The 15,989-nt window shown below is 39.7% G+C and overlaps 1 protein-coding gene across 1 annotated transcript in view; it reads right to left on the bottom strand.

Moving 5' to 3' along the window:
• The window catches only part of rsrc1 (arginine/serine-rich coiled-coil 1), a 128,072-nt gene that overhangs the window by 46,910 nt on the left and 65,173 nt on the right, over window positions 1-15,989 (bottom strand). The window contains exon 6 of the mRNA XM_077540209.1: window positions 14,798-14,846. Coding sequence (XP_077396335.1) covers window positions 14,798-14,846 — 49 coding nt within the window. The remainder of the gene's footprint in view (window positions 1-14,797; window positions 14,847-15,989) is intronic.

The raw sequence follows: 15,989 nt of genomic DNA, 5'->3' as shown, positions 1-15,989 counted from the left end.
AGCTCGGGATTGGCAGCCAAGCGTGGCTGTTGACAACAACGAGGCCAGTGAAAGAAGAATAGCAGAGGGAGGAAGCAAAACGGGAAGACAGCAGAAATCCCTGCTGTAATTCCCCAAACTGTAATCCACTGGGTTTAATGGACTGTGTGTGTGTGGGGATTACACGTTTATCATCAATGCTCATTCCTGTTCTCAAACTGCCGTGTGTTTATATAGGAGGCCCGACAATGCTAGCTGAGGGATTTAAACTGTCGTTCGCTATCACACAACCACACATCCCAGCCAATTGAAAATAATGACAACAGTCTATTTACTGCAGCTGATTGTACAGATCAAGTCCTGATGCGGAGACCCACTCGCGCTTGTCCAACGGACTGCAGAGTTTGTCAACACTGCGCATCATTCATGTTGGCCACAGCGAGACTCTATCAACGCAAGGTCAGAGTTTATACCTGGCTGGATTTGGATTTGGTCCGTTTTGGCACATAATGGGGTTATGAAGGTTTGCCAGATTACGCATCTGCAGATTCACTAATCTCACACAGGGTTATTGGACACACTTACGGACACAGGAACATACACATAATGTTGTATGGCCCGGAGTCACATAACCACGAGAACATAATCTAATATAATCCATACATAAATCTTTCTATTTGTCTGTCAAATGAAGTAAGTGAGGTGATAAACCTGCGCAATTATGTGCCGCAACAAGCCTATAAAAAATTCTGCCTTTACAAAGACAATCAGAATAACTGAAAGACGTATTAATTTGAGACCTCTTGTGAATCCGAGTGTCCTAGAGAAAAACATCCATTCATCCATCCACTCTCTAGTCTGCCTAGTTTGTTCAGGAAAGTAGGACTCTTTTGATGTGCAGGTGTATCTAATGAAGTCTCTCGTCAGGCTATCAGAAAAATATTACCTTAAGAAGTAGGTGTAAGGTTAACAGTAGGGGTGTGAATTGCCCAGCACCTGACGAATCTATCCGTATCACGATTCATACGTCACGATTCGATTCGATACCTATAAACCTCGATACGAATCTATAAATTGATTATTGTGACTTTTTACTCAAATTTAGAAAATACTAATAAGTAAACTTGTACATGTACACTGCAAGATTTATATCAAAATGTATTTATTTATATGAAACCTCAGGCTTATAACTGTGAGTCACTGTATTTAACCTGTATGCAATCTGTTTCATGTTTGAACAGCACTAAAATAAAATATTAAGGCTTAATGTTCCATTAATATAACTTCATTCTTCAATGCTTAATGTGTGAAACCTAACCCCAAGTAACACATTTTGTTGAATATTTCCACCAAAAACGATGTTTAAACATCGATTCGGCTGCATATTGAATCGATATGAGAATGGTGCTCTGTAATATCACAATATATTGCCAAATCATATTTTTTAAAATAACTATTTAACTTTACTAATTTTTAACGCTGCCATTTTGGGATTGTTTCTTTTTTGGAAGAAAAACAACAGTGTACATCAGATTTCATCCAAATGTCATCTCCAGAAATGTCTATGACTATAAGTAATTGTAAGCAATATCTGTAAAGTGAGTCAAGACTAATTGCAAATTTCTCAAATTAGCTTGCCAAGAAAATGTGGCAGTCACTTGCTGTTTAGGTGGCTAGATGCTTGAATGACAAACTGAAGAATTCATTGACATTTTTACAGACAATAAAAAAAAAGTCTAAAAAGATTTATCATCTGTGTGTAATGGTCTGCATTACTCTTTTGTAATATCTGATAAAGCTCTTGGACTGCATGTCACTATATAGTGCAGAAGTCCAACTTTAGTCTAAAAAAAATAATTGCAATACGTTGCTGGGTTCTGTAGAAAAAGGCAGATAAATACTGGGCACTGTATTCTGTCTCAGCTTAAAAAAAGGGAACACGTGTTGTTGTTGTTTTTTTCCTGAATGAAGTGACCTAATATAGTCAAATTGTGTAGTTGGGTAAGCTTATGATTTAGTTAAATAAAAACTGTATTTGGTAGAAAAACACCAGTGGATGGCTTCTTGTAAGCAGGCAAAATATTGTACAACTGGAAACATGTGTGCTGCAGATGTAGTAGCTCTGGAAAAAAAAAAGTCCTATTCGGACAGAGTGTGTATATATAAGAGAGAGAAACCTGAAGAATGCAAATATATGAGCAGGAGAAAGAAGGGAAATTAAATGAACATTAATTCTCCCGCAGCAATCCGCCTGTCTCGGCACAAAGAGATGAAAGACCGGCGGTGCACTTTCTCATATTTATACCTCCTGGCTGAAACATTGTGGGTCGAGTTCTATTTCGATGCCCAGTTAAAGGCCAAATGCTTGCTTCAAAACAGAGCACAATTAGTGTTCCAGTTAAGAGGATTTGAGTCAACTTGGAAATTTGAGTGAAGACTGGCTGACTCCAAAATCAAGTGCATTGCGGTAATTCCGCCAAGATGTAATGAAGGCATGAATTATTGTTTCAAAGTGCTGTTGTGTAAGAAAAGGCTTTTTCCACCTACCTGTTTTCTTTTAAGATGAACTTAACTACCACATCAATTTATCAAATTTTTTAAAACTCCTTGTCCAAATTAAAGCCTGCATTTTAGGCTGTCGACAGCCCAGGAATTGTCAAAAATTTCCAACACGATACCCTTAAAACAGGCTTGTGTTGTTCAACGAGTGATTGTTGTGTAAGGACTGAAAGGTGCAGGCACACGAAGAAAGAGGAAGATGGAAGCCACGCAAACTTAAACAAGGGGTAGAAGAAAAGAACACTGTGCCCAATGTGTGGGTTCGGTTCAGGAGGTGTTACAGTGCAATCTGTGAAAAATTAAGCTTCACGTTGGAAGTGTGAAACAATTCACCTCCATCTGTTCCAGAGGCCTGGAACATGATATTGGATACGACAGGTGTCTAAATGTTTATTAGGCGCGTTGTGGCTTTGAGTTGGGACGGGAAGGGGAAAAAAAAAAAAAGTGACCCACACTAATTTAATTCAAACAAACCTTCACTTTAGGAGGCGGCACGAACACAGTGCGCCTTGGCGGCAACATTTAAAACGCTTCTGCCCCGTGAGAACGAACACAATGCAAGTATGTGCGTAGCCACGCATGGCTTCACAGAGCAGGTGAGAACATGCTGGAAATATGTCCAAAACATTGTAACTGAAAATTAGGATGATAAATATGTACAAGAGGTTGCCCTCATTGAAGTATTTTGCCACATGGAACAAGAATGACATTTCCAGAGGCCCAAACAACCAGATTCTCTAAAAAAAACAAAACATTTAACTACCAAGCGTTGTGGTTTGTTGTGCAATGATGTTTTCAAAAATAATTACTATCTTCATCCGTCATGGGCTTTGTGGCAAACATCAACATGTTCTAATGTTAAGGGGAAATTTCTTACAACATGACAATAAATATTATCTGTGAAATGACGAACACATTTCCTGTAAATTCTTAGCTACACTTCCAGGACTATTTATTAGGGACACCAGCACAACCTCAGAGCTGAATTAAGAGTTCAGTCAGTTTTGATGGGTACTGTTAAAATAATTCGTTTTTTTTAGCAGTGTTGTGTTTGCACTGAAAATACCTTTTGAAATTCTAACCAAAACGTTCAATCTGGGTTTCGTCAGACCACAATATATTTTTTCTCCAGTTGTTTGAGAGATTTTAAGTTTTTTCAACATTTTGAAAACATGGTTGAAATTTTTGCCCCTTATTCAAAAAGGTAGGTTCGCTGCAAACAACAATATTCATGACTAAAAGAACACAGGTTTAGGACTGCTTAAAAAAAAAAGGTGGAGGTACTTATGAACAGCCACACATAACTGTTAAAAATTATCTTCAAGCTTCTGCAAGAAAGTAGAAAAAACATGGCAAGAAAAACGAGAACATCTGAACTTTATTTAGGATGATCAGATTTAAAATGGTGGCAAGTGTGTGCCGAGTAATTTAACATGATTTTGATTGTGATTTGTAAATTCCGAACACAGCCACATCCCAGAGCAACCACATTATTTCAGTTGTTTATTTTCATTCCCCTGTTGAAAAGATCAACTTGCTTTTAATTCAGCAGTACAGGTTATATGTCACATAAATGGTGGAAAATTTTGAAATAATTTATCTTGGTGTAATTTTTTAATCACAAAACCAGAAGCGTAATTTAAAGGCAATTGAACAAATGTTAGTTCATTGTAAGCTACACAAATATTTGAAAATAAATCAAATTTTTGTGTTGACGAATTTTGAGTCCACCTGAAAATTAATGACGATCTTTCCTTAATTCCTTCACTATAAAGCCACCAACTAATGACCTTCCCCTGACCTGGACATGCGCCACCCCCTATGTCTCACCCATCCTCCGTATGACGTGTCGCACATATTTGTTTCCAATTTGATACATTGCAGCTTAGAAAGTCAATGAAATAACGAGAGGGGAAATTCATTAAACGTGTATACATGAAATACTTCTCAAGAGCAAGATTCATGGGGATGTTCACGCGGTGCATAATCATGCCACCGTCTGCTCATCTCGCTATGGCATAAAACATTTTCATCTGGGAGGAACTCTTTCTGTCTTTGGACCCTCTAAACGCAACCCCCCCCCCCCCCCCCCCACCCTCCCCCCCAATTCCTCCGTCTTCCTCTCTTGATCTCTCTCTGCGGCTGCCAGAAGCCACAATCAAAAATTATTAAAATGCTGTTTGGCTGCCATTAATCAGCGGTGGCGATGAATCCTCACGCGGGAAGTGACGGCGCATTAGTCACACACCTCTCGGCCCTGAGAGACACGTAGTAATGAGCCACAAAAAAACGGCACGGGTCAATCATAAACTCATCAAATGCGTCATTTAATTTCTCCGTTTGGACAAACACAATTTGTTTATGGGAGCGATATCAGGTGTTGTGGAATGAGGAACGGCGCTGAAATAGCTGGCGCATTAATCAGAGCTTGATTACACGCGACTCTGCGGTTGTTTATCCTAATTTCATTCATTTCCATCAACAAAGCAAACACAGGCGAACACAGCCATTAGCCGTGGTCGGGGATGGCACAATTACAGCCCCGCGATTAAATAAAGTGATGATGAATGGGCCAATACAAACTAAAACAAAGGGGTTTTTATTACTTCAATTGCATCTGAGCCCTCGTCTTCCTGTTTGTGTGTCGCTCGCTGTCATTGGTGTAAACAGAAACAGACTAAGTGTGTGAGGGAGACAAACTGATGAGATTAAAAACGTTGACTTTATACACACTCCCTTTACCAGACACACACATGCACACGCATATAATTATTAATAAAGTTGACTTGCTGGGGGTGAATGCACAGACTAAGTTCCAAAACGTACTACGTTTACTCATACTCAAGTTATACTGATTCCAAAACAGTCAAGATGTCGTTTGCCAAGTGTCATGACTGGGTCATGCCACGGTTATGTTTGGGTCATGCAAGGGCATGACAGGGTTATGTTTGGGTCATGCAAGGGTTATGCTTAAACTATCATGACCAGGGTCATGCAAGGGTTATGCTTACTGTCGTGACTAGGGTCATGTAAGGGTTATGTTTGGGTCATGACCGTGAGGTCAAGTGTCTGTTTTTTGAACTGATGTAATCAGCATCTAGTTTCAACTGGGAATGCGCTATGTGATGTCAGGAGCTATGTGATATCAAGAATCTTTAATTTCTTTAGAATCTTAATCTCTCTGTGCAACTCGTTTCTCACCTCTCGATGTGAATAAATATTTAAAATCTTATTTGTGTCTGCGTTTTTGGGATCCAATCCCAGAGCATAATAGTTATTGAATTACATTTTTGTCAGTACTTCGAGGTTCCTTAGCCGAGCTTTCTCTCAGAACGTTGAGGTTCCCTATCCATACTTTTCCATGCAAGTTGTTTTCCCACATGCTTTCTGTTGTTGCTTTGTAGTTTTGGATATAATGACTCGCTGTTTCCCCAACTCTCATGTCTTGTCTGTTTTTGGGAACTAATTCCTCAAAAAAAGGAACAATCTATAACATACGTCAATTATTTACAATCAATATAAGAAAATGTGGCTACATAGAATGTTTACAAATGCCAAATCTAATGGAATTGCTGCATTATGGCACCAGAGGTCCACCACTACTTATGTGTCTAAAATCAATGTATGTCGACGCGCTCACACATATAATAGACAGATGCTCCAATGTAATAAAAAGACAGCTGGTGCAAAAATGTACATGTGTACTAGTTCTTGCCAAGATGTACTTTCAATGGAAGCTTTGGCGCTTAGGTGGTGATATTTCAATCGCAGCACATCGCTCTTGCTAGCATGATATAGTGCTGAATAAATAAATTTGCCTTGCCATATGTTGTTAACATTATAAACTCCGTCCCTTCTCATCTCTCACTGTGTGCACCCAGCTTCTCTCTCCCTGAGCGCCTGCCAGCGGTCCATGCTAATTAAATTACTTAGCAAAGTTTACTTAACAGTAAACGCTTAGCAAAATTTAAGGCGGTTGCAAATTTGCTTTCATTCCACTTCAGTGCCGGCCCCGTTTTAGGCTCGTCTGCAAATAATTAGCGTGTGCATTTGCATCAAAATCGTTTATACCATATGTTGCAAAATTATGGAAAGCAGTAAATTAAAAAAAATAATTAAAAAAAAAATCTTTTTCTGTTATGGAAATGTGTACATGTTGAGAGACAGGCGGGGAAAGAGGGAGGAGGAGGAGGAGGAAGCGATGCCACCATGTGTCTCCAAACACTGACAACAAGGGGGGTGCAGAAATAATTCAGTTTGCATTGGAACACACTCGTAGTGGTGCGTTTCAAGAGCTCACCAGATGCTGTTTGAAATCTGCCCACAGAAGAAAAACAAAGACGTGCTCACAGACACGCAGCACAGCGACAATCACAGAATCTACATTCCATGGCTGACATGCTCTGTACAGCGTGCCCATGAAGCTCCCCAAGCAGAGACGTATACTAATTTGATGAGTTTGTTACACAAACGACCTTCACTACATGCACTTGTAAACTATTACTATACTGTATTTTGTGTGCTTCTTTCTGAAGTGTCAGAAACTTCTGAAAAAGTATCACAAAAGGTTAACAAAACTACGTAAACTTTTGCCTTTGAGCGACTAATTATAATCTAGTTACTTTAGTTCTACACTCCCGGGCCACGACATCAGGTACACCTGCACAATCGAATGAGACCCAACACAAGGGGAGTGAATCACATTTTGTCCTTCTCAAGGTAAAATTGCTAATATTTACTTGACACTTTCAGAGAGATGTTAAAGTGAAGAATGGCGGCACGGTGGTCGACTGGTTAGCACGTCCGCCTCCCAGTTCTGAGGAATTTTCAACAAAAAGTCTTAGTTAGGGTTGGTGTTCACACATTATTAATTGAACATTAAGCCTTAATATTTTATTTCAATGTTGTTCAAACATGAAACAGTTTGCAACCTGTTTGTTAAATACAGTGGCTCAACATTATAAGACTGAAGTTTCAGATAAATAATATAGTTTCATACAAATCTTACAGTGTGGACGGCACGGATGACTGGTTAGCACGTCTGCCTCCCAGTTCTGAGGACTCTGGTTCGAGTCCAGGCTCCGGCCTTCCTGGGTGGAGTTTGCATGTTCTCCCCTTGCCTGCGTGGGTCTTCTCCGGGTACTCCGGTCTCCTCCCACATTCCAAAGACATGCATGGCAGGTTAGTTGGGTGCTCCGAATTGTCCCTAGGTGTGCTTGTGCGTATGGATGGTTGTTCGTCTCTGTGTGCCCTACGATTGGCTAGCAACCAGTTCAGGGTGCACCTCGCCTACTGCCCAAAGCCAGCTGAGATAGGCTCCAGCACCCCCCGCGACCCTTGTGAGGAATAAGCGGTCAAGAAAATGGATGGATGTCATTGACATTCATGAACAATTGATGCTCCATAATTAATCAATATTGGATTGAAATCTTGTGAATCAAACCGGGAAAAAACGAAAATCAAATTGAACTGAACTCTTGTGAATCTAAATCAAATTGAGCAAATTAGAATCGATACCAAGCCCATCTTGTATTACTTTGCATTGGATTTTGCAGAAGTTTGAGTTTCTATTGCTATGAATCGGCAATTAATGCATGCTATGTCCTGAGGCAAAAGGGCTGAAAGCTGCAGGGTGTCATCACCCTCTTGCAAAGGGATGTTGGTTTATTATAGCCATAAAACAAACCAAAAATCAATTGGACATAAACCTTTGATCCAGGTCAGTCCACCATGTCATTGATAGACTCGCTGTTGGACTGGAAGGCATGTTCCTTATTGGACTGAAGACAATGGACGTTCAATCCAGCCATCCAGCCCTCTCATCTCCATGCTCCACCAGAGTCAATTGGGAAACGCTTATTCAGGTATTTGGGACCACTGTAACTGGAGGCCTATTCCAATCTGTGCGCGTGTGAGCCATAATTACGACTGTTGACTGGAACAATGAGGTAATGGCACATAAATCCAGCTGATCAATGGTTACAGAGGCTAAATTACAGGACACCCTCCCGTGCCATTATCCTCTCAAAGGACAAGAGGACACGGATAAGACGCACCAACAACGTCAAGGGGATTTCTCTTGCTGTTGTGCAACAAGACCAAGTAAACTAAATAATTAAGTTAAGATCAGCGAAAATGGCTACAATTGGAAACGCAGGTAACCATTAAAAAAGGGGGGAGCAATATGTTGAATGTTGAATTGATGTTTTTAATGTTCGCGCAGATAAAGATAATGGATTTTTTTTTCTTTTTATTTAAAACGTCATTGTCATTCACTTTTTAGTGAAAAATGGATTTGTCTTTCAAAATTCAAGAATATCTGCTATATAAAAAAATTCAATTTGGTACTGATCCGGATTAGGATTCCCATTTAGCATTGGGACTGTTTCAGTTAATTTATTGATGTGGGCATCAAACGGGGGTGGTGGTGGGTTGGTGGGGGGTGCGGGTTATATAAACAATCATCACAATAAGTGAAAATCGAACACTAATCGAACTGGAGTAGAAGAAAGGTTCTCAAATTTGTTATAGAGACGTAAAGAAATTACACGAGTTCATCAAAAAATAGGCAGATTTTTTTTCCCCCCAAAAGTATATTTAATATATGTGTTAGCCAATCTAACATTATGCATAGTTTAAAACAGCAACGCTGTGCTTAAATACAGGAAAATCAAAAGCTGTCCTGAATGATTCAATTAGAAAGGATTGTATATGAAATGTAAATAAAATTTACACACAAACACATTTTTGAAAAACAAGATTTCAAAAATTATTGCTAATGTGTTGCACCCAAAAGCAAAATAAAACAGAATGGTACTTAAATGTTATTTGTAAGTTATTTGCGAGGGAACGCAAAGATTTCTTTTCTTATTTTATGTCAACTTTAGGGCTCTGTACCGATGTACTGTTAAAAAAAAAAATAATAAAATAAAAAAAAAATAATAAAAGTTTAATCAACTGTAAAAGAAGTTTAAACATTTAATAAAGTCACAAGTTGCGCTCATACCGCACTTCGAGAATCTCTAGAAATAACCACAAACTTAAATCTTAAAACTTCACTATAGTATAACTGCAAAACAAAAATTATCATAGCAAAGGTGTTAGTTTAGTGACCATTAGCAATCAAGTTAAACCACAGTCCATCCAGATGTCTGACTCTAAATAGTGTGGTATGGGTGTGTGAGGGGGCGGGAATCCCCTTTTGAGATGGTCAACATTGGCTAGTGGTTAAATTAGTCATGAGTGACACAAACAAGTGGTGCTGTGACCAGACTGGCAGACAAATTAAGATGTGCAAAATGTCCGATGACTGTTATTACCCAAACAAATCTTCTGCAGCATTCCAGCAATGGTTGGGCGATACAGTATGTGAGCAAGGTGACAATTACGCTGGAACGATAGATGAAGAGCGAAGGTACAACAAGAGTGTATAAAGAGGCTGAAGAAATAACATTTTGAAAAGGGACACAAAAAAAGGAGGTGGTCTCAGCATCCCTATTATGTCTTATCCTCGCAGAACAAAGGACGGCAGCCTCCTAAATGTGGCGTATTAGCCCTTGAGTTCCAGAGGGGGTAAGGTGACACCCCTCCATGTATGTGGTCTGTTCACCATACATCTGTCAAGGCCTAAGGGGGTGGGCTGAGCTACTGAGAGAGAGGGAGGGAGGGAGAGACTGCACTGACGGAAGAGTAAAGCACAGAAGTGGACGGACTGAAAGAAAGAAAATGTGCATGTGTGTGTGCGTTCATGTTCAGAAACCCCTGCTGGGACTGAGAAGTATTTGCTGTGAATGAATTAGTGCTATTGCATGATGATGCTAAAAGGCCTGGCTGCTGATCCGCCTTTGCATCTATATGGGTGTCACTCACTCAGACATTGAATCGGGAATCTTCATAGACAAAATGGCAACAAATGTAAATTAATAAATTATATTCATCTGCACCGTCACTGAATGTGTAGTGGCAAATGAATTTTAAACATAAAAGAAGATGAACTACAAGACGTAATTAACCAGACTGCAAAAACCTTACGAAAGAAATAATAATAATAAAAAAAAACATGGCTACTTTTCACAGTATATACCGGAAAAGACATCCAACTACAATATTCGGACAACTATAGCTAATGTAATATCCAATGCAGGACCCGTTTCAACAAAGAATATAATGAAAGAAAATAATGTTCAGTTCTGATTGACATCATTAGAAGCATTTATTTCACCAAAAATGTCTTATGGTTTGAGATTTGCTTTGGCACTGTATCATAATGAGAGGCATTATTCACATTTCGTCGTATTCATATTCGTATTTTGTCGCCTATCTAGTATATCAACAACTTGACTAATTTGAAGACCTTTCTTGGAAAAACTATTACTGTGGTTCTGATGTCACCGTCTCACAACACAAAATCTCACTTACTAATGTACCTAGAGAAGAAAAAAACAAATGTTGATTATTTAAAAATGAAAACCAATAAGTTATCCATTATTAAGTGCAATGTGTTATATTTTTTCTTGTGTATTCATAAATGTTCTTTAACCAAGCAAAAATCTCTTCTTTTTTTTAATTTGATCTGAATACTCAATTATTCAATAGAATTTTCAGTCGGTGAGCGTAAAATTGCAGCTAACTGAACTGTTGTCTAAATGTATGACCACCATGTTCAGAAATGACGTTATGGGAAAACACTTGATGCCAACATTCCACTTTTAACACAGCATAATTACACATTTGGCAGCCAATTCACAGACATGAAGCCATTTTAGTCGATAGAAGAGCTTAGTGTTATTAAAGGCCTATAAAAACAAGTAGTCCAAATTGCACTCTCTCCTTAACGACTTCAGACAGGTGTCAAGAGTAGACAAACCAGCGAGGAAGTTAATTCAGACCACTGAGCCCCTGCCAAGTTCAAGCCTCTGATGAGAGCTTAAGCACTGTTTGTTTTTGCTGCTGTCAAAGGTTCAAATGGGGAGAGGACGCAGGTTTTGATGACCCCCTGGCCCTCGGGCCCACGGTGGGTGTTCTGCAAACACTCCCCATTGACGTGAGGATAAGGAGAGGCCCTCTGCTGCTGCCTCTCTCGCACAGCGCTCGTGCTCATTTGAGTGGAAACGGACCGCGCTCTCAAAAGAGGCGAGAACTGAGCAAGAGGCTGAAAAGAAAACAGTACAATAACGTGTGGATTGGAAGGCTATGTGGCGTGCGTGTGTATCAATGCACTCTGCTGGGGGAGCACATTAGCATGAGATAAGAAACATGGCTTTGTTTGTGGTATTCAGAACAAATTAAGTCATTCGGAGCAACCGGCAAGGTCAATAATAAGCATAAAGTAATGGTCTTGAATTAAGGACTAAGAAAAGATGGATGCATCCATGGATGGATGGATGGATGGATGGATGGATGGATGGATGGATGGATGGATGGATGGATGGATGGATGGATGGATGGAAAGACAGATAGCTAGATTAGCTAGCTAGCAGCTAGCTAGCAAACTAGATTCGACAGACAGAGACAGGCAGACAGACAGAAAGAGAGACAGACAGAGATAGATAGATAGATAGATAGATAGATAGATAGATAGATAGATAGATAGATAGATAGATAGATAGATAGATAGATAGATAGATAGATAGATAGATAGATAGATAGATAGATAGATAGATAGATAGATAGATGGATGGATGGATGGATGGATGATGGATGGATGGATGGATGGATGGATGGATGGAAAGACAGATAGCTATATTAGCTAGCTAGCAAACTAGATTCGACAAACAGAGACAGACAGAAAGAGACAGACAGAGATAGATAGATAGATAGATAGATAGATAGATAGATAGATAGATAGATAGATAGATAGATAGATAGATAGATAGATAGATAGATAGATAGATAGATAGATAGATAGATAGATAGATAGATAGATAGATAGATAGATAGATAGATAGATAGATATTTTTACACACAAACGTGTATTTGATATGTAGGCCAAGCAGGAAGTGACCCATAAACATATCCATCCAGCTCTTTCATTGGGAGCCAGTGATGCCCTCCTCCTCATAATCCACATACACTGTCACTCTGTAACACACACGGACACACGCACCCCCACACTCTCACACACACTTCAAGCCCCCAGTGAGTGCTAAGCAGGCCAGCGGGCCAGCCGAGGGGGCTCATTACAGGTCCGCAGAGCCCCCCGACACAAAGGCCTTATCCGCTTTAGCCATGGGATGATCTGCTCTCTACTGACTAGAGAGAGTCCATAGACGGACAAAAGGCGGGAGGGGGACGGCAGAGAGAAGAGGAGAGCCGCGGGCTTCAAGGATGTCAGGAGACCCCGGGAGAGAAAGCCTGGCGGGCGCTCACAGAGGAATGGAGGGAAGGAGGAGGCGGCTTAAGCTCCACGGCTACGTCAGGACATTAACATTCGCACAACCTCCCAACATCTGCTGCCTCCTGCTCACCCTCCATCCCTCCCAGTTTCCATGTCTGCCCAAGACCGGAACAAAGACAGGGAGGTAAAACGAATAAAGTTACTGAACACGCTTTAATTAAGGAGTTGCGTTTTTAAAGCAGGTCTGATACACCTAGACCCAGATCATCATTGAAACCACAAGAAGATTCGATTTCAGCTTGGACCACACTGAACACCCAACTTTGGGGATTTTTCAGTGAGGTAATGTCCAGTGTCGTTTTTCGAATTGTGGCTCAACTTGAATTATAAATCAAATATCTCGAATAATACAAGAGAAAAAAAAAAGTCAAAGCAAAATCTCTCCCTCAAAGCTTTACAGTGATATTTTTTCCAAACGGACCACTGCTCCTGTAAACACACACCAAAATTGGTGGTGAGCCAGGAAGAAAGAATATAAATGATGGAGAATGTACAAAGTTTGTCATCATTTCACACTCAAAAAAGATAAAGTGCTAAGCATCTACGCACGTCCCTCTACTTCTATACTGAAAGGAAGGACGCGATTTGAAATTGACAGCACAAACATTAAGAGTTAGTTACTGGTTTGGCCTGCAACATGTCAGAAAATAGGCAAAAATTGCTAATCATTGTTTTCTAAATTAAAAACAAAACGTTTGGAGATGTTTTACTTTGATTCAACACAAAGAAAATAAGTCTGCTCACAGCGAGGACTACAGAAATCAGATATTTACTTCTGAGAGCCCAAAATTGTGAGGATTTGGACAATTCTAAATCAAACATGGTCTCTGAACGACTAACCGGTTATCAAAATAATCACAGAATAATTTGATAATTAATTAGTTTGAATGTCAACTTTCCACACTTGCATATTAGACCCTAAAAACTTAAACACATTAAGATTGTGTGAAGTTAAGTGAAAATGTTATCCTGTATTTATCAGACGGTAAAAAGCCCCGAAAAGTTGTGGATGGAGGCAGCTGTTGCTCAGCAACCTCCAGTTAGGCCTAAGGTCTGATGTTCAGTATATGTGCGTGTGAAAGCACTGTACGTGTGATTGGATATGATATATGGACGCCTACCTCTTTCATTTATTTCCCGTGCTGAAATTAGAGCAGTGCTACGCCGTGTGCGGGTACATGACTGTAAACATGAAGGCATCTTGCTACGTAGTCAATCTCTGCCTGTCGCATGCGACTCGCAAAATCGAGCTCTGGCGTTACACGCCGGAATATACACAGGGGCTTGAACGCTGACATCTGTGAATTATATTCTGCACGGTGTGTTTGAAATTAAGCTGCTGTTATTTTCGGCTCAGGAACACTCAAAAGTGTAGCGCGAGTGTGTATGCGCCCACACTGATTGGGACCATGAGTAATTTGTTGCAACAAAAGCAAAGCAAATCAATCATATCATAGTGGTGCATTCGATGCATTGGTGAGGATGGACCATAATTACAGAGGACGAGTTCAAGCACAAAATCCATACTTCTATTTGTGGACCAGTAAAACTAAAACTTAAAAAAAAAAAAAAAAAAAAATATCATCCTTGGCCAAAGTGTATTTCGCTTGTGTCGGGTCGAAACCTCATAAGTGCCAATTTAGAAAATGTCTTTTTTTTTTTTTTTTTCAGAAATATAAACTTTTGTTCAGTCTACCCGTGTGGATGTCATTTTCCCAAATTAATGGCAAATCTAATGAGAGGAAAATGGCTTGGTTGATCCCCTGAAAGTGATGATTTTAGAGATGCAAGGTTTTGGCCCGACGCCAACATTCGTGAAACATTCGTGGCCACGGAGGAGTGAAAACCAAATGAGGACCTTACCTGCCTGCAGGACCATCTGGATTCGAACTTTAGCCTGTTCTGCCGGTGTCTGTTGGAGAGAAAAAAAAAAAAACATTATCAATGACTCAAAAATACTGTACAGTGGTACCTCTACTTACGAAATTAATTGGTTCTAGAAGAAAGATCTTAAGTAGAAAATTTTGTAAGTAGAGACGCATTTTCCATGTAAATGCCCTAATCCGTTCCAAGCCTCCCAAAATTCAGACATAAATGTTTTATAAAGCATAAAAATGCATCAAAACATGTAACAAATACATGTTACAATTAGATTATTGCACAATAAATGAGAGTTGTGCATAATGTAAAAAACAAATAATAGAGTAAAGAATAAAAAGGATGGTCATTTACGTTTTTAACTGCTGTCCTCATCGGGGGTTTTTTGTGTTTTGTAAAGAACTGATCCAAGGATGTTTGCTTTTTTTTATTTTATTTTTTTATTTAAACAATCCTTTGAAAATGTCCAAGGCAAACATCATCTTCGTGAGCGATCGCCCGACTGGTGAACACTTTTTCTGGGTGATTCTTTTCAACAAATTCCAAAACTTCATGGAAATTTCAGGCAAGCCATCTTTTTCCAAAAAAGGCCCGTTTCGTCGCAATTAAAAACTTACTGTGCCTTCATCAATCACCAATTGTTTGAATTTTTGCATAAATTCGTCGGCCGTTAGTTAATACATTTACGAAAAACTATCAGAACACTTTATGGCCCGAGGGATGAATGACGAGGACGCTGCATAGACAGCGATCTATTATCTACGCTCATAGATACATACGGTAGAGGTTCCTCTTAGACAATGGGATGCCAGAAAGATGCTAGGTAGCTGAAAGTATGTTGCGTTCGGGACAGTATTTTTTACCTTTCGTATCTTGAAATTTCTTTTGTAACAAGTGCCAATATTTTCCTGTTGAGGCGTTTCGTAACTTGAAAATTTAGTATAAAGAGACGTTCGTAAGTAGAGATACCACTGTATATGGTGTGAACCAATTAGTCAAGAGCCAATTAGAGAAGACATCTAACTTTCCCATGCAGGGGCGGCGCTCTTGCCACCCTGGTCACGCTCTGACCACCCCCCAGACACCCCACACATAAGGGAAGATTTGATACCTGTGACGAAGAATGTTTGATTCTTACAGTCAACGTCAATTAAAACTAGGGATGGGCGAGTACCAA

The sequence above is a fragment of the Festucalex cinctus genome, chromosome 13 (genome assembly GCF_051991245.1).
Source record: "Festucalex cinctus isolate MCC-2025b chromosome 13, RoL_Fcin_1.0, whole genome shotgun sequence".
Taxonomy (NCBI): domain Eukaryota; kingdom Metazoa; phylum Chordata; class Actinopteri; order Syngnathiformes; family Syngnathidae; genus Festucalex; species Festucalex cinctus.
Note: the sequence above shows the minus strand (reverse complement) of the source record. Positions and strands in the feature narration are given on the sequence as shown.